The 21,677-nt window shown below is 35.4% G+C and overlaps 5 protein-coding genes across 11 annotated transcripts in view; 2 read left to right on the forward strand and 3 right to left on the reverse strand.

Moving 5' to 3' along the window:
- Window positions 1–162: 162 nt before the first annotated feature.
- On the forward strand, window positions 163–1,127 carry LOC122568042 (biogenesis of lysosome-related organelles complex 1 subunit 4). The gene is made up of 4 exons (XM_043727349.1): window positions 163–401; window positions 527–598; window positions 707–928; window positions 1,009–1,127. Exons 1-4 carry the CDS (start codon window positions 321–323, stop codon window positions 1,099–1,101), a joined length of 468 nt encoding a protein of 155 aa, XP_043583284.1. The 5' UTR covers window positions 163–320; the 3' UTR covers window positions 1,102–1,127.
- Window positions 1,128–1,292: 165 nt separating this feature from the next.
- On the reverse strand, window positions 1,293–3,075 carry LOC122568044 (A disintegrin and metalloproteinase with thrombospondin motifs adt-1-like). Its single transcript, XM_043727351.1, has 2 exons — window positions 2,716–3,075; window positions 1,293–1,671 (listed from the first exon to the last, which is right to left on the reverse strand). Exons 1-2 carry the CDS (start codon window positions 2,945–2,947, stop codon window positions 1,499–1,501), a joined length of 405 nt encoding a protein of 134 aa, XP_043583286.1. The 5' UTR covers window positions 2,948–3,075; the 3' UTR covers window positions 1,293–1,498.
- A 150-nt stretch (window positions 3,076–3,225) lies between these two features.
- On the reverse strand, window positions 3,226–4,527 carry LOC122568043 (A disintegrin and metalloproteinase with thrombospondin motifs adt-2). The gene is made up of 2 exons (XM_043727350.1): window positions 3,997–4,527; window positions 3,226–3,825 (listed from the first exon to the last, which is right to left on the reverse strand). Exons 1-2 carry the CDS (start codon window positions 4,199–4,201, stop codon window positions 3,629–3,631), a joined length of 402 nt encoding a protein of 133 aa, XP_043583285.1. The 5' UTR covers window positions 4,202–4,527; the 3' UTR covers window positions 3,226–3,628.
- Window positions 4,043–7,831, reverse strand: LOC122568041 (transcription initiation factor TFIID subunit 11-like). Of its 4 annotated transcripts, XR_006316953.1 has the most exons (7): window positions 6,930–7,030; window positions 6,554–6,838; window positions 6,213–6,481; window positions 6,027–6,114; window positions 5,852–5,948; window positions 4,525–5,774; window positions 4,043–4,195 (listed from the first exon to the last, which is right to left on the reverse strand). XR_006316953.1 is itself a non-coding variant. In XM_043727348.1 (6 exons), the coding sequence occupies exons 2-6, from the start codon at window positions 6,695–6,697 to the stop codon at window positions 5,641–5,643; spliced, it is 732 nt and encodes a 243-aa protein (XP_043583283.1). In that variant the 5' UTR covers window positions 6,698–6,838; window positions 7,695–7,831; the 3' UTR covers window positions 5,413–5,640. The 4 variants fall into 4 exon arrangements, 3 of the variants coding, with proteins under 3 accessions (XP_043583283.1, XP_043583281.1, XP_043583282.1); XM_043727348.1 differs by lacking the exons at window positions 4,043–4,195; window positions 6,930–7,030 and adding an exon at window positions 7,695–7,831 and having other exon boundaries at window positions 5,413–5,774; XM_043727346.1 differs by lacking the exon at window positions 4,043–4,195 and having other exon boundaries at window positions 5,413–5,774; window positions 7,028–7,189.
- A 269-nt stretch (window positions 7,832–8,100) lies between these two features.
- The window catches only part of LOC122568033 (serine/threonine-protein kinase tricornered), a 39,625-nt gene continuing 26,048 nt past the window's right edge, over window positions 8,101–21,677 (forward strand). Inside the window, exons 1-3 of one of the 4 annotated variants that reach the window (XM_043727335.1) lie at window positions 8,101–8,245; window positions 11,283–11,416; window positions 19,255–19,461. In XM_043727335.1, coding sequence (XP_043583270.1) covers window positions 8,244–8,245; window positions 11,283–11,416; window positions 19,255–19,461 — 343 coding nt within the window. In that variant the 5' untranslated portion in view covers window positions 8,101–8,243. Of the gene's footprint in view, window positions 8,246–8,277; window positions 8,415–11,282; window positions 11,417–17,324; window positions 19,462–21,677 lie in introns of those variants that run through there. The other 3 variants (XM_043727326.1, XM_043727328.1, XM_043727324.1) reach the window with 3 other exon arrangements.

The following is a 21,677-nucleotide window of genomic DNA, read 5'->3' on the forward strand; positions in this document are numbered from 1 at the left end:
TAGTATTATTGTATTTATAAGTTTAATGTAGTAAAATTTTATGCCGATAAAGAAGTAATTTAAATATAATAATAAAAGACAGAACCAAGTAAAATAGTATTAAACTTTGATGTAATATTGGATTAATTCTATGTATTTTATATAACATACATTTCTTTGCAGCTTTCATATATTTTGCAAAGTAAGAAACTAGCTTGACGGAAACAAACATCTTTATATATATCTTATCATATCACAGACGTGTGGTATCAAGAAGTGGCGTTTTAGTAACAAACAATGTAAACAATTGAATATCATTTTAATAAATTGTTATTTAAAAAATGTCTTCGCATACTATACCGATAGTCGAAGAATTAGCTAAGGACTACGCAAATTATTTAAAACTAGATTTATCCAGTCAAGTATGTACCATCCTGTACATAACCTCAATGAATGAACCTGAAGTGTTACATATATCAAAGAATATTTTCTTATATCTTATAATTGTAAAATAAAACGTACGATATAATGTAATGTTACATTCCAGATGAATAATTTTCATGATGCAATCGAAGATGTAATGATGCGTTTAGAAGAGTTTCAGTCAATTATTGAAATGGTTAGAGATAACAATTTAAATTAATAGATTTTTAATAAACATAATTCATATATATATATATATATATATATATATAATTATACTTTACATTATACTTTGTGTTAAAAGGTTCAGTCTGAAAATAGTCAATGTATTGATCAACATATCCCAAAACTACAAGACATGCAACAAGAGGTCATAAATCTTAGCAGACGAATAGATGCTTTAGAACATGTTATTGCAATGATTAATGTAAATCTAACAACATTAGAAGCTGCCGTTGATAATGCAGAAGCTGAATTAGGAATCTCTGATAGATTATTTGGAATGTTGAATCGTTTATCTTTCTTTGTAAGTCATTGTTACTTTCATAATGTTGATAACATGATTACCTGATTCATAATACACATATTTCATGATATGTATTTCAGAAAAAAACTCAAGAACCTGTGGTACCTAATAAATTATCAGTGTACGAGCCTCCAACAATTTATAGAACCAATGACTATTTTAAGAGTGAATGAATAAAATACTTTATTTTATAGAGACATATAATAGATTTATCAATTATTTTCATACATTAATATATGCTACATTCTAAAGAAGATCTTCAATATTTAAGAGGTGTGTATTATTAAATGAATTTCGCCTGTTTCTATTATAGATATGAAATAAAAATTATTTTGGTACGTATTGTGTTATAATTGTTTTCAGATATAAAATGTTTTCTGACATAAAATGTTACAGACAAATATTCATTAATGAATCAAATAAAATTATAGCTTGAATTTACTGGCTGAATAGCATTTAATAGATAGAAAACATGCAACCCTGGAATAATTACCATTATTCAAATTTAACATATTTTGCCAATTTTATCCCTAAAATACTAAAAAACTATCATAATTCATAGTCTGACCATTAACATGCTGCAAGAGTACAAGTTTTTAATTGTGCTTTCTTTTCACCTAATAAACAACTTCCACCTATACAATGTCTCCATCTTGTTAATTTTCCTATACCACAAGTAACACTACAGCTTGACCAGTTTCCCCATTGATCCCATATTTTTGGTCCTTGACGATTGATCCTACCTATCATTAAAATATTTCATTTTCAAATAAAAATATTCATATAAGATTACTGCTAAAACAGTGCCATAAATGTATCATTCACATTTGCCACACATTTTGAAAAATGCACAATAAATTTAAGACTCATATAATAATAATAATAATAATAAAGAATAATTCTTCCATTAAAATACTATTTAATACAATTATCACTATTAATAAAATGATGTATTGAATAATTTTCAAGTCTGTTATTATATTTACCTAAATTTTAAATAACTGCGATATATTAAGTTTGAAGACATGTATGTATGACATTCTTGAAAAAAAAAAATAAAAAAAACATTTTTACAATTAAAAAGTTTGAAATTACTACAAATATATTGGTGAAAAATTAAATAAAGTAATTTACATATTCTTTTATCAAGATACAAAATATGTACTAGAATAATAAATGTTTTACAGAAATCGATTCAAAATCAGAGACACAAGAAAGATTGGTATGATTTACAAAAGCATAGCTCACCACGATGCTACAAGTATTACAATTTGTACAAACTGTATAAAAATGTAGAATCTAGTTCACAGAAGAAATAATAAAAAAGAAAGCAAGAATATTAGGCAAGTCCTCAGAATCCTTTTTCATAGCCATAATAGTAAAAAGCAAACGTCAGTAAAGTAAATTGATCGAAGATAACTACAAATGAAATACAGCGTTAACGTAATCCCTGGCCCTTAATAGGCTAATATTGGATCGTCCGGAAAGTTTGTTCCGATTTTGAAGGAAATTGGTTGACACGAAAGATCTTATTGAAAAGTTTTTCGCTGAAAAACCTGAGAGGTTCTGGAAGGATGCAATATTCAAGTTGCTTGAAGGATGGAGAAAGGTTGTGGAATAAAATTGCACCTATATAATTCAATAAATGTATATCGAATCTAAATGTAAATCGGAATGAATTTTCCGGGCGACCCAATATATTCTCCTTTAATAGTATTTTTAATAATTATATAAAGTATTTATCAAATAATAATTAAAATAGTAAATCAATTGCTTATTGGTTATACTTTTTTTTTCACTTTGTCTATCTGTATCAACTTCGTTATTTTTAATAGCGTATGTTTCCATGGTACGATGCAAATTTTCCTTTTGTCTGGGAGATGATTGTTTATAAGGAGTTAATATAATATTATTTAAACGACTTTCGGACTGAAAAATTGATAAACACTCTATAAAAATAAATATAATGATAAATGTTTTAACAAACGATTTTACCAAATCATATAACATAATTTGCATTACTGATTTATTAATTTCACGTAATACTTTTTACTGACTGAAATTGTCTATCAACGAACGAAATAATATAATAATCTTTTTAAAGCTATAACAATAATAAAATTACATACAAGAGGATTAAGCAATGTTATTATATAATAGAAATGATTAATTAAGGATAAAGTAAAATTATACAATTTTGGTAATGCTACATGCGCATCACAAAAAAAAAAAAAAATTAAAAGTCTGTATCACAACAAAGTAAGTGTTTCATGGTTTTTTACCATCATTTACATATATATCGTTCCCAACGTTACCGAAAGTTTAATTTAGAACAATATGCATATGGTACAAATGTGCTATAATAATTTCGTAAGATATCGCAGATATATGTACGTATGTATGTATGTAAACTGTACTAAAATGTGTAATATCTTTCACTTTTTTAATAGAGCGGAAATACTAAAGCAAAGAATGAAAAAGTAGAAATTTATCGATAAATAGCAGCAAATAATACAGAAAGAAATACCATCGATTATTACATCTATTAAATATAATGTGTAAAATTTAGTTAAAGTTAAATACAATTTCATCGAAGGAAAAGTTTCATTTTAATTGAATATAGAATTAAAATCAAAATCTTATGTTCGTACTTCTGTATAAACTTAAAATATAACAATGTATTCTCTATTTTTAATAAAACTATTTGGATTTAATGCCAAGCCAGTGAAGAATATCTTTAGAATCACAATTTTTTAAACGGCATGCTTTTATTTGTGCCCTCTTTAATCCTTTTATGCAATGTTCTGCTGAACAGTGACGCCAACGAACTTGACGACCACTTCCGCATGTTACACTGCATATACTCCAATTGCTCCAGTCATCCCACAATTCACTATCTATAATATTTGAAAAGTGATTTATTTTGTTAATAAAAAAATTTTAACTTTAAAATAGATTAATAATAGATTTATATATACATATATAATAGATATATAATAAATTAATTGATTAAAAATAATAGATATTAAGTACATAAATCTAAATGAGTAACTTCCTTGTTTACTTACTATTTTCAGTAGGATGTCCAATATCCTTCAATAAGTTAGTTTGTTCCTTTTCATGTAACTCCACACTCATTGTAGGATTTTCATAAAGCATTTTATTTAAATAACTAAGTAACTTGCGCCGACGGTTTGTTAGAGTTTTACAGTAAAATGGACTATGATAACATCCTTTATCATTCCGTTGCGGTACTATTTGACCGAACTGCATCCAACAGATATTAAATGAATATTTATTTCAAATTATATGAATTGCGTACTGATTTAAGTAACTGACTTCCACATATCTGAACTTTTTGTTATTAAATCCAAGAACATACAGATTAATTTTCTTTTTAGTGTCTGCCTGAACTTTTTGTAAGACTTTTAATTCAGCAGAGAAAAGACTGACCTCTTGATTATTGTACATACTAATTTCATAAACTTAATGTTAAGTCTCATAACTAGTATCACAACGTAATCAGTAGATAATAAACAATTGTAAAACATACGTGGGTTGATATAATTTTTACAATATAAAAGAAATATTATTACCATTTATGAATTGTATTAGCATTCAAAGAATTTGAATTAAACGTTAGAGTATTTTCCTTTGATTTAAAGGTATACAACTCTCCAAATTTAATACCATTATCAGACTTCTCTAAAATAATGCATACTAATAACAACGTGGGTAAAAAATACATATTAAATTAATCGCTCACAATGCTTCATCAGTTAAATGAAATTATACATTAATAGGTCAAATTGATTAAAAGTAATATGAATGATGAAATAAATCGCATTTTATCTGACAGTTTCACCTATATATGCAGGATATGTGATAGTCGTATATACATATAGTATATTTAGTTAGTTAAAATAAAACAATTGACTGTGTTCATCAATTACTACTACTAAGAAGTATTAAAAGCCAGAAAATAACAATATGAAATGAATGCTATTACATATCAATATTATAAATACTAATTAATATTTAAAAGAGGCGTAATATAATGCAAGTATTATTTCACTTATAGAAATATGTTTGCATAATAAAAATATTTTGTTATTAAATTGATATAAAAATATAAAAATAATATATTCATTGATGAATTTGATTTCTCCTAATTTAACAAATGAGACGATATAAATGTGAAATATTTTATCTTCAATTTCTTTAATAATTCGTATCTCATTAAAAAAAAAAAAAAAAAACATAAAATTGTAAATCATCTTTACATAATTATTAATTTATCCATTTCACGTTGTTATATTTGGATATTTTATTGTGATTTATTCTCTTTATAACTTGAAACTAGTTTAAACATAAATATATTAATCCTCGCACGCTATTGTAAAATTTCGTTTGATAATACCAAACAATGGTAGAAAATAGAGAAACGTGAGAAAGCCATTTTGACGGAAGCAATACTAATAATATAAGACAATGATATAATTATATAATCAATAGCAAACATACATTTTATGTTCTAAACTGTATGTCTCTATGTGTGTATGCATGTATGAGAAGCTGTATTTGTTCTCACTTGAATAACTTTAATAAGGTATATATCATACCTTTTTATGCAAAAATATTTACCCAACTTTTTAACCTATTAAAGACATTTGTTTTAAATCACAGTTTTAAATAATTATGCTAAAGAATACTTATAATCGGAAGAATGTTTTATTAGCACGACCATTTGGAATTTGTCCTTGAAGTCTTAATCTTCTAACTGCTTCTCTTAAATGTTTTGGTTGTAAAGGACCTGATTCCTGATGATCTTCCATAACGTCAAGAGCTAATTCAATAATCATATTTGAATTAAAGGAAATAATTTAACCCATTAGAGATGTTAACAGAAGATTTAAGTATCACCTTCTTCTACTATTTCTCCAACAAACACTTTTGCAATACCGGACATAGCAATGACCACATTCTGTGACACTGAACAACCTGTTATAGTTTGCATGATCTGGAATATGGCATATAATTTATGAAATACATTTAAAAAGACATAGTATTATAAAAAATGTAAGAGAGAAATAATTACTCTTTTTATCGCAGCTTTTGGAAAAGCTGCTCTTCTATACATTTCATATCTGTCCAATTGATCCTCCGTAAAATTTGACACTAGTACTCTTTGAAGAAAAAAAAAAAAATGTTATCTATGTATAAAATAATATATACTGCAAATAATGTATAAAATATATATACTGCAAAAAATTTAAGTACATACTGCATCCTTTCTCTTTCTTCTTCTTCTAATTCTTTTTTACTTTTCTCTTTACTTTCTCTTCTTTCTTTAACACTTGTTGGAGTTGCATGAGGCAATACTATGTCATTTTCGAATATATCTTCCCTAGCTTGTTCTTCTTCTCTACATTCAATTTCATGTTTAACAATTTCCAATTGATCTTCCAATTCTGTGACTTCGTCACATAACAAGTTATTTTCTATTTCTTCTCCATCCGACTGTGACTGTGAACTCATTGCATCAAATTCTACCTAATATTATGAATAAATAAACGAATGAATGAAAATATATTAGCTTAGTGATACAACATTCTATTAACATACCTTAACTTGTATATTATCAACATCCACCGTTTCTACATCTTTGATTACAGAATCTTGCGAAGGGCTAACTTTTTCTTCCTTTTCGTCAACATCTATATGCTCGCTTTCATTTCCAGAGTCTTCTTTTCCAAATATATTGTCCATAGTGTAATATGATATATCGAATTACAAATATTATAAATTTAGGGCTTCTCAATCATTTTAAAAATTAAAAATTTCTTGTATTCGTCTATGGTTTAGGAGTAGGTGTTGTATTTATTTAGGTTATTTATAACAAATTGAATCCTATAAAAATATATTATTTTAGGTTAGATTAAATATTATAATAATCACCTTATGAAAAGTTTAATCTAAATATTTAATTAACAAGCATAACCTAGTAAATAGATTATTAAAAACTCTGTAAACGCACGTTTATGCACGTTTTGCGACAACGGTCTTTAATACACTAATGGGATGTATAAAAAACGTTACCTTGTATAAGCACTATTTATGGTTTAATTGAAACAAACCCTCCATACTTTTCAATAGATAGGACGTAGAATATTAAAAAATGATCAATTAATTTAATACTATAGATCATGAAATACACAATAAACTCGAGAACGTAACTTTTTTTCTTATTAAATAATTTTTTTTGATTTTTGTTAATTTTTTATTATTTCAATCTGTAACAAGATTATTTGTCTACAAAAAAATATAAATAAATATTATAATAAGTTGTGTAAGATTTAGTACGAATATAGGAATATAAATGTTTATTCTCCGAATTATTAAATTATCAACTCTAATAATATAAATTGCATTATAATGATTAAAATATCGCGTTTATTCTTATGTAGGGAAAATAAAATAATTTAACTAAAAGTTTTGATTTTCCATTAAATCTATAAATATATATTTGTGTAAAAAGATTTCAATTATTTTAAATGTATCGAAGCGAGCCAGAGTATAAGAAAGCCTAAATGAAATTGATCCAGGCATATTGAGCCACACGTGTTTCTCATTTTTCAAACACAAACGAAGTTATACCATTGGAAAATGTGAAACTGGAGAAAAGTAAAATTTTAGAAAAGTAACATCTATGTGATATATCGCTATGAAAAATCTATAGAAAAGAGCTTAGATGTAAAATGCTTACATATTATTTCATTGTTCAATGGGAATATTTTTAGGAATTAAAGGACGCGAGGCATCGCAACGTGGCGCCAGCTGGTGGCTGAGTAAAATTTAGTCGACAGTGTCGCGACGCCGCGACGTATTTGTCAATACCAGATCGTATTCACGATTTTCATAGTTTGTTGGTGTTCACAAAAAAGTATCGCGCGATTTTATCAAGGCAAGTGACTTGAGTGATCGAAGTAAAAAGAAATTTAATATTGGATACGAATCGATAGATAATTGAACTGAAAAGTAAAGGGTACTCGGCGCGGGGAAAAGGGATATCGAGAACTGGCCGGAACTCGGGACGATAGCTGGTGGCTCGGTAGGTCTGTAGTCTGTAACTCGGCCGAGTATATTGTCTATCTTATTGGAGGGCCGAGGGGAGAGCGGTGGTGAGTGAGTGGAATACAGTGAAATATCAAAGATCGAGAGTAACATCGTCGGCAAAGAGTTGACTCGATTCTAACGTCGAAGCATCGAATACCGGGCCTACGAATGCAGTTTCAAGACGGAGTCGCGTATTAAGATGTGAGTACGGTGTGTCTTGGAAAATACACGGCGTTCAGTTGCGTACCGGATTTCACGAGAAAATTATGGCGAAAGGAGAAGAAAGGGTTTCGTTGCCAGCGAGCATTGCATCCGTCGCGACAGCTCTTCATCGAGCATAAGACAGTGGAAAAGATTGTCCTCGTAGACGGTATGAAAAGCTGCCGATACAAGCAGAAAATATTGTAAATTTACATTGAATTTTGCACAACACATAACCCTTTATGTATGTTCGCGCTTAATCCGCACACACGTCTCTTCATACGCATACTATCATGCGCTTTATCAACAATGTCATTCTAAACTTCTGTGCTAACACATCTATGTATATATACCGCGATAGGAACGCTAGTGAAAAACCGGGCTTGCCTTTTCAAAAGCTCCGCGACTTCTCGTTCCTTGATCTCGTTCTTCCACGGAAACGTCATTCTCGTCGTTTCGGCTTCAAATTTTATTTTATCAACCTTCATTTTTCAATCGTCTCTACCATTGCTAAAAATACATTCGATCGCCAATAGACGTTTCTTGTCTTATTTTTTTCTTTTTTTTTTTATTTTTTACAAAAGCTACGCTATAACACACAAACCTCGTTATCTGCAAGACGAACTGCCCTTTCCATATCTTCTTCATAATTTCCATATTTGAACGTATTCATTTTCATAGCGTTCTTACGTTGCAGAGAATATATCGCAAAACTGTTAATCTGCCTTTCTGTTACTTTGATAAAATCTCATTGATCGTAAAATTATTTTAGTGAAAGGAATTTCATTCTTGTTGATCTGTTTTACGATATAAACATTCTTACAATATCCTACTACTATTCTTACTAAGTACGAACAAGTTGCCGTTGTTGTCATATAGAAATCAAGGTGCCATCTAGATTATCGCAGACACCAGTCAGTTTTCATTCTATTCGTATCACTGTGTGAATTCGATATTCAATACTATTAAAATATTTCTGACACGATATATTTTCAAGGAGAATTTTTTGAAGCGACATCGCTCGTTTCGCAGCGATGCTCGCCATTCCGAAGGGATGTGCGATTTGAACGTACGGATTTAGTTCGAAGGTATTACATTTACGTAGAGGCACGCGTAAAGGGAGCGGCTGAAACTAAAGGTAGAGACGTAGAGAGACGGTCGTTGGCCGAAGGAGAAACGACCCGGCGAGTCTTGCTCGAATCAACGGAGAAGAGCCTGTTTCGCTACATAGGGAACACGTATCTTTGTCGCGGTTGCCTCTGTTCAACCTGCTAGCCTTTCGAACCGAGCTTCGCGAGCAAACGATAACGTTGCTTTACCACGCGAACCAACTTATATACATATCTACTTTTTTCAATTTGTTCCTAGTTAATTGAATTTTCGCTAATTCCGTGGCGTACGGTTTCCGTCGAAACGACCATGTACACGAAATAACGCGCAGTCTTCCCTGCAATTTTTCTTCCTATTGCGATTGCAACCAAACCATCAGCTCGTGCACAAATTGCGTAAAAGTATCAAGTTACGAATGAATTTCGGATCGTTGAGAAACAGCGTTTGCATATTGAAACTGCGTATATATGTATATACGAAATAATACCGTAGATGTGAAAGAAGCATTGCGATTTGCGACGTGAAAACTCGACGAGCAAAGTACATAGTCACGTGCGAGATATAGAATATGTGTTTACGGCGATCGGCATTGCAGAGGTCAATATACCGTTAGAGACATCGCGATATTCTCCTCTCTTTCTTATTTCGTTGAACGCGTCATATCGCGCCAACTTACCGATTCCACGTCTTTCATTTCTTCTTTTTTTTTTTTTTTTTTAGCGCAAATTTGTCTTATCGTACGAATGCGTTATTAGATAGTACATGATACGATACGATCGTTAGCACTCGGACTTTCTTTTCTCTTTCTTTTCAACCGAAAAGTTCTCCAGGACGAACTTCCTTTTCAACTGATTTTCAACCGTTGTTTGCATCTACCCGACTTTCGATTTTGTCCTCTGTGTACAAAGATCAGAGATTGTTACCTTGAAAGAAAGAAAATTTTAAGGGAATGGATATATTTTTAATTAGAAATGATAGGCGTCGAAACAGGATCGTGCCGACAATAAATTATGTCGTGACGCGACAGATAAACGATAAATGTCGATACCCGATACTTTACAACGACTCTTTACAAGTCTCGATGCATTCGCATTGTATTAACATTTCGACGTTAAATCAGCGACGTTGCAACGTTTATATACACATTGTTTTCTAAAATTAACACGATAGAGCTCGGTTACTTAAATGTGACATCGTGTCACGGGTGTATCGATCGAGGACAACGTTTTCTCGATGTTTGCAAAGTCTCTTATTATGCACAGCTCTGTCATCAAACACCTGAGATTATGTTGGAATTAGTAACGAAAATAGAGGATCGTACAACGCACTAACGACAAAGACACATTTACGCGCATCTCTCTTCCTTACGTTGTTCGATATCAATGAGTTTAATGTTACACGTGACGCTACGATTAAACGTAAATGTTGGTTTACGCGAGTTCGCGCTCGTAACGCTTTACAGTTTAACTAACGTCGGGTCCTTGACTCTGCCGCTCCAAGTAAAACCAAGTTTTACGTAAGCACTTTCCATCTGCAAAGGTGGGAAAGCGATTGGTGAAAAATGCTGTCTCGGCTGGAAATTCGATTGCTTAGAAATGTCGCTCTATTTCGGCGAATATATACATATATATATATGTGTGGAGGCTTGACGCAAATATTCCCCAGCTTTTCCTTCGTTCGTGTGCAAAGATCAAGGGAAAGGTATATATTAGCCGACACATATCGTGCAATAGATTTGAACTTTTTTTTTACAATTTAAAATTGTACTTTGTTTATGCACCGGATAACAATAACGGATTTCGCGTAGTTTGATCGTTAACGTTCAAATTGCAATTGCTGTACATAAACAGCGACCATTTGGAAGTACTCGTAGACTAAGCACACGGACGCGAAGAATGATAAAGTTCTGAATGTCTTTATTCTGCAGGTGCGAAGAGGCTACAGAAGTGGAGACGCATCATCAGCAAACGGCAGCAACAACGATGGGCGTCGCCGAGGATGAGACACCGTCCTCTTTGACTTCTCATCCTAACCCTAACGTTAACAACTCCAACCAAGAAGGTACGTGTCAGAATTGCGAGGTTTGTGCAAATAAAACGAATTTACCGCGCCTATGCGCATATACCGAAATATAGATAAATGCCAAATATAACGTACGTGTAGATGAAATTCGTGAAATACGGTGCTATTCGCACGATCAGATTATTTTTGAATCGTACAGCATCGAAGATATAAGTTGATAGAAGGATAATTACGTTTAAGAAGTTTTATATCTTTCTTCCGGATTCGCAATCGACATTGGCCACGGTTCGTGTTAATCTTGCACGTTCTCGCCTTTTAAGCTGAAACAAAGCTAAGAAGCAAAATGCGCGCTCATTAATTCGTTTAATTATAATAACACGGAAGCACCGTGGAAAGTCTCGATGCGACAGAACTGTATGCTGCCGTTTCTCACCCAACCATCGCCGTATTAAATTTAAAGATCTTTATCCTTTCCTTGTCTCTTCTCTATTATTAACCTACGTTTCGGTTTCGGTTTCGGTTTCGGTTTCGGTTTCGGCTTTGGTTACTCCGAATGCAGAGAAACACATTGTTTCGCCTTTATAAAATATCGTTTGCGTATAAATAAAAAAGCTTTTCTCGAATCATCGCGATTATTTTCTTAATTCCAACATATTTGTAACAATAGACAAACGTTTACGGCTGTTCTTGCACCGACTCGCCTTTTGAAAGAACAAGGCTTCGAAGGTCGACGAGTCTCGAATAAATAAAACCTCTTTTACGGCGTAGCTACGTCCAAATAGTATTATCGTTTTTACTCCAGGATTCGTGGTTCTTACGAAAACAGCTACGTACGTATGTAGATGAGCGTAAAGGTAATCTTTGTGGCTATTGTGTGCGCTACTTTACGTCGAACGGACGGTGCAGTACAATGGATACAAGTTCTACGCAGAATAGTCAGAACAGAACGGAATGATTCATCGGCAGATTTTTTTACAGCAATCGCCTAAACGATTTCCATGCCACGTTAAAGTGTTTTCTACGATGTTTTCATAATTCCAAACGGTTCGCATTCTCATTGGCTATTATCTTTTTCGTCTGATATCGAAATTGTAAAACGTAGAGGTAGAGATTATTATTAATTGTAGCGATTATAAAGTATTAAGATAAGTTATAAAGATTATAAAGTAATTCGTATACCGTTCGATACGATAAACGGTAGTACGTACGAGGATAACTAAATCAAAGGTACAACTATTATAGCATTTTTTTCTATTTCTTATCTTGTGTTGTAGAAGAAAAGGTAGGTAGATAAATAAATTATTCTTATTGTTATTTAGCCGAATAACTACAACCATGACTAACAAAATGATCGTTACCAGACTACTAAGTTTTTTCGACAAACCAGTTGAAAATTGCTTCGTATCGCGTGACCATTCTGCTTGGTTCGTTCATCGATCGCTATGTTCTATACATTGGTAGAGCCGTTTCTAAACTGACACGAACAGACGCATGAGAATTTCCAGCCATATATGTAGGCATATACGTATGCGCCATGTGAATTTTATGCGACGAAAGACATTTATTATTTAAATTGATTTACTAACTACAGGTTTCAATTTCAAATTCTATTTCTATTGTTTGACGAATCCGGGCGAGCGATCTTTCGAGCGAAATTCAAGCTGGTCATACGATACGTGAGAAAGTTGGACGCACTCGGCCCAGTAAAACTATTTTACTATTTTATTAGTTCTACTATTTTATTATCCTAATAATTCCTTTCTTTGAACGAAAAAGCTTTTTCAGCATCTTCGGAACGGATTGACACTGTCACTAACATAGCATCTGTTTCGTTAAAGCAAATATCGTTAAGGAAAAGGGTATTTCGGTTAAATCTTTTCGTTTATATCGATTGCTTCGATACAAGACGGTTCAAATTCATAACGTCGAGGTAAAGTTATCGATATGTATGTATATTTACGTTTACGTTTCTTTAGAAGGACGACGAAAATCCATTATACAACGATGCCAACTTTATTGCTTCGTCGCTATTTTTCTTTACTATAAACAGATTTTACTCCATTTAATTCCATTATATATGTATTTTGTATATTTAATTACACGTATGTATATGTGATTATTTTCTATTGTAAAATTCATCTTGTAATGTATTGTTTCAAAAGAAGACAGGCTGAAGACAATCACAAGAAACAAGTATTCTTTGTGCCGTGCGACGTATAATTTGTTGTGTAAGGACTATTGTTTTCACAATTTCTATGGTAAAAAAGGAAAGTGTGTAGCTTCCCGTAAATCTTCCCTATAATACGCGGAAATGATTTCATTGCTAGGAGTTTCCATCGTAGACGAGTCATGATTTTCTTCGACAAGTGCATCCACAGAATTTATGAAGGGAAGCGGGAAAAAATTTCCCCATCGTGCTTTTCTATACGTATAGATGTAACAGATGTGTGTTACATTATTTTTTATCTTTAAAATTTTGCGTCGGAATATCATATTTTTTCAATTTTTCGAGATAAAATACAGGATGAAACAAATATTTCGATCGTAAATAGCAGATTTGAAAAGCATTATCCGTCGGGCACGATCGTTCGCTGTCGCTGGTTAATGGTTGGTAACGTAGGTACCTTCGAACGGCAAGCAACAAGGTACGCTTGTTCGCGTAGTGCCTAGTTGCACGAAAATTACTAAAATCTTTGACGTAGTCTAGCATTGTTGATTCCTACTACTGTTGTTACTACGCGCACGTTCCAACTACTGTGTTAACGTTATTAGAGTGGAAATCCTGCTTGGATGTATTTACATGATCGCTCTACCGATTCAGCTTTTTCATAAAAATTACCCACCTCTGTCCGTGCGTTGTTGTAACCACGTCATTTTCAAAGTTTTAAAATCGGCAATATAGTTATATTCTATTTACGAAGATTTTCAAATCTCGAGGTCTTTATTTTTACGGTTTGATACGATCGGACCTGACGATATAAATATTCAAGTCACCGAAATTTGAATTGGCGATCGTTATCTGACTAGTTCGGTTAACCTCTAACAGTTGTGGGTAATTGAGAAATTTGTGAGTTGGTATTCGACTTGGCGGAGAAAGTACGATGATGATAATTGTGTTATATCGTTGATTACGCGATATATATTCTTAATTCGTAAGTTAGCGGTTCCGCAATATTTTCACCTGGTATGCGACACGTAGTGGAGCACTGCAGTATTTTAGTTAGGTCGAACTGCGCTTTGAACCGTTGCCAACAACGTCTTTCTCTTTGTCATCCTGGTTTTTCCTCCTCGTCGTTCGAACCTTCTGTAACCTCGCCTTTGTATTCGTTTCACCTATGGGTATTCTAGGTCAAGTGTGTATTTTAATGATCACCAGTGTTAACGAAGTTATTTTTCCAAGTTACACGATACACGGCAATCGAATAGAAGTCATGTACCCTATGCTGAAGATATCTTCGCAATATATTACGCTGCGACGTTTCTGCTTACAAAGGTAGGGACACTTGTGCGACGAAATGGATTTTTTACGTATCTCGTCTGTGATAAATAATCCAGAATCTTAATACGTTACTTTTTTTCCCACGAGAACGAACTATACGAAGGATCGAACGGTTCGACGATCTCATCGGTATATATACATAAATAATTCCTTTCCTTGCGTTTGCTCAAAGTTAGCCAGTGTCGAGCGACCAAAGGAAAGTGGAAAGATTTCGAGTTAGAGGAGTAAAATTCGGTCGAGGTAAAGTTTTTGAGAGAAACTACAAGGCTAAACAAAATACATTAGCGACGCGTTGGAACAAGTATCGCCCTCTTGATAAAGTTTACTCGTACGTACAGAAACGGAAATTCCCGAAGTTATCCGCATACGGAGGGCACTGTCCTTAATGCGTTGCATAACTTACGCTCATTACGGAATCCTCGGTGGCGCCTCTATTTTTATGCAGAGTATACCGTACCCGTACCGGCAACCGTTTTACGATTTATTACCGGGATCTCTGTGTCAGTCGCACCTCCTGACTGACGATGCCAATCGACATCCGCGCTAGACATCTAGATTTTCCTCTCTCTTTAAACGTAAATGCATATTCGATAATAGATGTTTATCGACATCTCTCAGAATTTTTGGTAGAAAGTCGTATAAATTAATTCCATTAGCGCGAAGCAATCTCCATGCCCGATCTCGGAATAGAATACACACATACACACTCGGTCTATCGATTTAACGATAATTGCATATTTTTACTGGTACATATTCGACCGTATTTTCAGTCACTGGAAATACAAAATCTGAGTCAAAATTACGCATAATGATAATATAAATTAAACAACGTCGACTCATTCGTTATAATATCGAAAAACAGAGGAGAGTCGATGCTTTTAATCGTCCTCGATTTAACGATACAATGTTTTGGTTTTTTTACTTTGAATGTTTGTACAGCGTTTTACAAAATATTGAACGTGTTTGAAAAATTTGATGCATTTACATCGCTATTGACAGGCGCTTCGAATGTCATTAATCAACGTGTATTATATAATATTTCTTACTGTTCTTTTGTGTACATTTCTCGACTAGGGTTTCGGCAGAAGCGACGAATTATATAGAATTAATATAATTAGTTCCTCTCTTAAATTATATCTGTGCCCATTGTGTTCAAGAGCTTTTGCAACTTACGAAAAGTATAAACGAATAAAGAGGAAAGGAAAGAGGCGTGAAGTCTCAGTGAACTCGATCGGACACGCTTTCTGTTTTTACTTCGTCTCTAGAACGGGCGGTTACGCTCTTCGCCCGAATAATAAAGACGACTTTCCATTTTCAACGTAAACGATGTTCTGTTGAACGCAAAAAGAAATCGTTGGACGACCCTTATGAAATCGTGTAGGTGGTTACATCGCATCTTTTCAGACTAATTATTCGCCAAGTTGCCTTTAAATAAAGCACCAAACTCGAAATTCATTGGCGCTATTTCTGCCGCAAGCCGGACAATTTTCCAATATCTGAACTCTGGACATTTCGCTATTTGGTATAAGCTTTTAATAAGCTCGTTAGAATACGTAGATTCGTGACGAGTCGAATAAAAAGAACGATTAAGGATAAACACGTATGATAGATTTTATGGCGCGTTGTGGACGATTACGCGACCAATATACACGTATGTACAAGTAAACAAGGGGGAACAGTTTGAGGGTGAGTGGCGAAAAGTCACGTTGTGGAGATTACACGCGTACAGAAGATCGTGGTACTGTCCTGACAGAACAGTCGCATTGCATCAGCCGAGTATCACGCGCTTATCCCTTTTACTCCAATTTTCTATGTTTTTCGCGTCTACCTTCGTTCGTCCACTCGTGCGTGGATCGCCTACGAATCGCGTCCACGCGTCCAAGTACTTCTGTACACAGGCGCGTCACATCTATCGTATCGCAATGTGGAAACGCGTTCAACGTAAACGTCAGCACGGCGGAACACGACGACAACGTGTTGCTGTGGCAGAGAGCGGCAAGTTGTCGCAAATATACCTCCAGCTGTATTCGTTTCGACATTTCTGAACTGTATTCGTTAACAAAAGCGCAGTAAGAGTAACGAAGCTACGCGAGTAACGAAGAAGGAGGGAAAGAGAAGATAAAGAAACAGTTACGAAGCAGCGAGTGCGAGAGGGAGTTGACTGAAGAAAAAGTAGCGGTGTGGTGGGGCAGTTAGCGACAGTGTACCGGTAGTGGTAACGCGGGTGTCGCGGTGTTACGCCGTGGTGAAGGTATACGCGTGCATGGATACACGAACACGCACGCGAATCGAAAAGAGAAAGAAAATAAGAGGGAGGTAGAAGGAAGAAGGCCGGCGGTAGACAAGAGGAGTGGTAGAGGAGCACGAAGAAGCAAGTTGGCAGAGACAGCGTCGAGAGAAGTGGTGGTCGTGGTCGGTCGGTTGGTCGGTGGCAGTTCGAGTCTGTCGTCAGGTCGAGAGACGTGTGGTTAGAATCGACTCGTTGGCAACGTTCTCTCCGTGTTCTCTCTACGTTTTTCTCCTTATCTTCGCTGAATTTCTCGCCAGCCGGATGAAATTGTGCAATCGAGGCCTACGTTCACGACGTCTCTCAATATGGGTTAAATGGTGTTTTTCGGACGTGACTCGACAAGATCGACGATCCGATTCTACCTGTTGTGTAGCAAACTTCGATCGCCTGTGCATTTCCGAGTGAAAATTAGTGCGCTTGCCGTGTAAGTGTTTGTCGGAACGCATCCTACCGATCGAACGACATTCGTTTATTCGTGTATTCGTTTCTCTTACTGTACGTCCCGTACATAGCTGTAGGAGGGAATCGAAAGGAATATTGCTCGTTGCAAGTAAAGAAGGAAAGAATAGGAGTGGCGGCGAGTCAGCTTATCGGAATCGAATGAACGAACCGTATGCGTCGACGACGACGTCGAAGACGAGGACGACGGTAATACGTAGTCGCTGATGATAGCGCAACGAAACACGGATAATGCGGCAACTACGTGACCGACCGAGCAACGTTCACCAGTGCGAGAGATCAACCTCGACCTCCAAACGCTTTGCCGACAGTGTAGTCTCCAAGAGTTTACGCTTCGGAGGGACAAGAGATATTCAGGAATGCCATCCTTTTCCCTATACATACTTGGAAGACTGTGATGCCGCGATCGTAGAAAACTCTGTTCGTTCGATTACTGCAAACGTCTACGAAAAAGATTCTTACGTAGGTCCGCGAGAAACCGTTAATCGAGACTAGATTGGATCGAGCGAAGTAGGACAAAGTGCAATAATCCTACTTAAGGACAAATTCGTGCCGTGTATTTCTTCTATGTTTCCGATGCGCGGAAAGATCAAGGATCTTCGGAAAGCGTTGCCGCATCGGGAACAAAAGTCGTCGCTTCGATCGATCGAGCGTTCGATTTTAAATACGCGTAGACTATTTTTCCTATCCGCATAATTTACCTGGATACTACCATTCCACGGTAGCATAGTATTACTCAGAAAGGCTGCAATGAAAACTAAGTACCTTATAACGTACCAAATAAATCCGATAGGTCGTTCGTTTTGATAAGAATTTTAAGAAAACGTGCATATTACGTGGGAGACGTCGGGAGAATTTACAAAGAACTAGTTAATCCGATGTGATTTGTCCTTTCTATTCCTCTTCGTGTTCTCCGTATTACGTTTGCAGAAAAAATAAGAAAATTCGACCGAGATACGAATTCCGTTTGTCGTTCGACGGTAATCGACTGCATCGAACAGCAGAGAGGATCAGCGACAGAACAGCCATGACTTTGGATCGATCGGACGAGCAAGGGCGCATTTAGAATACAGAAAGAGTCGTCGAGGTATGTGCAACAAGTTAAGGGGAAGCACGTGACTGTTAGCTGCTAAAGCAAACATCCGAGCAACATAGATAAAGTTGGAAGCGACGACCGCGAAACTTGAGGTACGCGCGCGCACAAGAAAATATGTACCTACGCTTGTACGTTCTCTTCCTGGCGAGTCGTGAGAAAAAACTCGCTGGCCGAGTTTAAAGGAAACGTCGAACATTGGAATCGGCCGGTTGGTTATGAATTACGGAAGTAAGAAAAAGAAAAAAGAAAAGATAGGAAAAACAAAAGGTGTACATTGAATTTCGTGATCGTACGTTGCCGAACTTATCGTCGATACGCCTATGCCACGTACTCCGAAACCATATAGGAAATTTGCTCGAGTTTCCTAAATAATATCTTATCTTTGCGGAAGGGTGTAAAACCTTGAATGACTTTTCCATTCTGCGGGTTTGTCTTTCACTCGTCCGAAGAGAGGACGAGACAAATGCCCGTCGCTTCGGAAGATTGGGTCCCGCACCCGGCTAAAATAACCAGTTCCATTACTACCGTCAAAGGTACCACTATCCAAAGCACTACCACAGCTTGGATGTCGCCGTACAGCAGAGCATCTCCGTCCGAACGTCCAACTTCCAACAACAACAACAACAACAACAATAATGGAGTTGTTATACTCGAAGGATGTAGACCACCTGCTGCCACCACCGCTAGAAGGTTTCTCAGGTGGTTTAGCAGACTTGGTCAACCGCCAATCGGAAAATCAGGTAAATTCGAAAGCGATTGTCAACCTTTCTTTTCTATCGCGTCAACGAATTAAGAAACCTGTAACGAAGTTTGCAATTTGCAATTTGATTTTCATATTTCCCGTTCTCTTGCTATTTTATCGTACGTATCTCGTCGAATGACGCGCGTTCCTTCTATTCTTGCTTCCTTGTTCCTACTTTCTATTTCATTCGTTCAAGGTATAATCGTGTAAAGGTAACCGATTGTAAAACGGCGTAAAAGAGATGAACTGGTCGAGTACGATTAGTATCTCGAAAGGGTGAATTTCAACGTGAATAACCCGACGACTGAAATACCATCGGCAAGTGATATCTTTTTATTAAAAATTCTAGACTTTTGCACATCGATATCTGTTTGCGTGGAACAACAGTTAGTTCGATTCCATTGCAGTCAGAGTAGCCGCGTTTGTACGTACGAGTACCTACTCGTAAAGAGCAAGATCGATGTTACTGCGTAATAACGTAAGTGTTTGAGTATACTCGCGTCTTATTATAGTTAGCTGCGTGGTACTGTTAGTCATCGCAGGTGTTCCGTACACACGGCAGTGGCCATTAATAAAAAGATCCTACTTACCAAGCAAATGTACGCTTCACGACGGTGGCGGATAATTGAATACATGTACGATTATTAATACAAAAGCATTTCCATTAACTGTGATTTCTTACGACTCGTCGTAACTCTCGATCTTTGTTTAAGGAAGGACCAGACGAATTTTCTTTGTTCTTTCAACCTTTCGCTTCGTAACGCGTAGGTGCGTACTTACGATGGTCGTTCGGGAAGTGATACCCGTTTGCGCATAAAAGCTGTATAAAACGATGAAACGTGCTTGTAGAAGGTCGCTCGATATTCCTATTTAAAATAAAGATTTCATCTACAAGTACTTAACTAGAGCTTGTCATAGTTCGATTTAGTTTAAATTCGGCGATGAAAATTGAAAATCCCGCCGATAACGGTTTACGTTTCTTCGATACTTAATACGTTCGTTCGAAGGCAATTCACCATTTGAATCATCGAATTACGGCAGTTTACGGTAATAAGGTTATATTTGAATTATTCGTAAGACGACGGGTGCGGGAGTTCAGTACGCGCGGAGAAACTGTATGTGATCGTAAGTGTTCCGATCGTTCGTCTGTCGTTACGAAAGACCTCGAGAAACGTGTCTGAGAGTTCATTACGAGTGATCATCGACGCATCGAACGATCCGATGACCGTCGTTTTTGCAAAATTGAAAGAGTTTCTGGGCGAATAACGCATGCATTTCCCGAAGGTATACAGAAATTCGTCTCACGTTGTGACAAGTGTTGGAATACGGATCGTAGTTGTATTGGAATATATTTAATTATATATAATAAAACTACGCTCGTATCGTTGTTATTTCAAAACGAGCATTACTTTCAGGACGACGCTTGTGTTGTACATCGTCCGAGACTATATTTCAGCGAGCAATTTGATCGATTAACAGTAACGAAAGCGTTACGATGTTTACAATAATATTAGAGATTGGAAAAGGAGTGAGTAGGGAACTTGGTGAATCGATTTCATTAATTAACGTCTTTTATTATCAGTTTGAATTAGTTAATCGGCGTGGAATAAAATAACTTTTTTCAGCCGTACATTTATGCCAAGTATACGTACAATCTCTGTAACGATCAGTGTCAAGTTCCTGGTATTTAACGATGCGTCGAGTATTTGGTGCAATGTACTCGAGCTACCATGACGAACGCAGAATCGTATTAACGGGGCTTCCATTGTTTCCACGATCTTTCAACAGTCTATCTATATTTTTCTACGGCGTTTTTCTCTTATACGCGAGAGAAGCACCCGCGCTGTGTTTGCACGGTGTTTACTCGAAGAACGTCGCATCTCCTTCGTTCGTCCCAAAGTCGTTTTTATCCGTTCCGATTAATCGTCGTTGGAAACTGAACCAAATGAAACGAAATTTGTATTAAAGCCGGACGAGCATCTTGATCTTCGTACAAATTTGTAATTCAAACTGTCGAGCTATGTGTATTAATCGATTACATATAGCAGATGTATCGTCGAATTGAACTGTGACGATGTTTCCTTGAAACAAATGTGCATAACGCTACCTAAAACAGCGAGTGTTTCGTGAACAAAAGAAGATTATTCTTGAGAATCAAACTCCCCGGCAAACGTGGCACGACACGATAACTAGGCCGGAAAGAGGACGAACAGT

This window comes from Bombus pyrosoma, linkage group LG6 (assembly GCF_014825855.1).
Source record: "Bombus pyrosoma isolate SC7728 linkage group LG6, ASM1482585v1, whole genome shotgun sequence".
NCBI lineage: Eukaryota > Metazoa > Arthropoda > Insecta > Hymenoptera > Apidae > Bombus > Bombus pyrosoma.

Bases quoted from the DNA above. Each gene is read 5' to 3' on its own strand.
- LOC122568042 (XM_043727349.1), top strand. From the start codon at position 321: ATGTCTTCGCATACTATACCGATAGTCGAAGAATTAGCTAAGGACTAC. The intron at 402-526 runs GTATGTACCATC...GTTACATTCCAG, and splicing joins AACTAGATTTATCCAGTCAA to ATGAATAATTTTCATGATGC. The intron at 929-1,008 runs GTAAGTCATTGT...TATGTATTTCAG, and splicing joins TGAATCGTTTATCTTTCTTT to AAAAAAACTCAAGAACCTGT.
- LOC122568041 (XM_043727348.1), bottom strand. From the start codon at position 6,697: ATGGACAATATATTTGGAAAAGAAGACTCTGGAAATGAAAGCGAGCAT. The intron at 6,115-6,212 runs GTATGTACTTAA...TTTTCTTCAAAG, and splicing joins GAAGAAAGAGAAAGGATGCA to AGTACTAGTGTCAAATTTTA. The intron at 5,775-5,851 runs GTGATACTTAAA...TTATTGAATTAG, and splicing joins TGGAGAAATAGTAGAAGAAG to CTCTTGACGTTATGGAAGAT.
- LOC122568043 (XM_043727350.1), bottom strand. From the start codon at position 4,201: ATGCAGTTCGGTCAAATAGTACCGCAACGGAATGATAAAGGATGTTAT. The intron at 3,826-3,996 runs GTAAGTAAACAA...CAAATATTATAG, and splicing joins TGGACATCCTACTGAAAATA to ATAGTGAATTGTGGGATGAC.
- LOC122568044 (XM_043727351.1), bottom strand. From the start codon at position 2,947: ATGCAAATTATGTTATATGATTTGGTAAAATCGTTTGTTAAAACATTT. The intron at 1,672-2,715 runs GTATAACCAATA...TTTTAATGATAG, and splicing joins TAGACAAAGTGAAAAAAAAA to GTAGGATCAATCGTCAAGGA.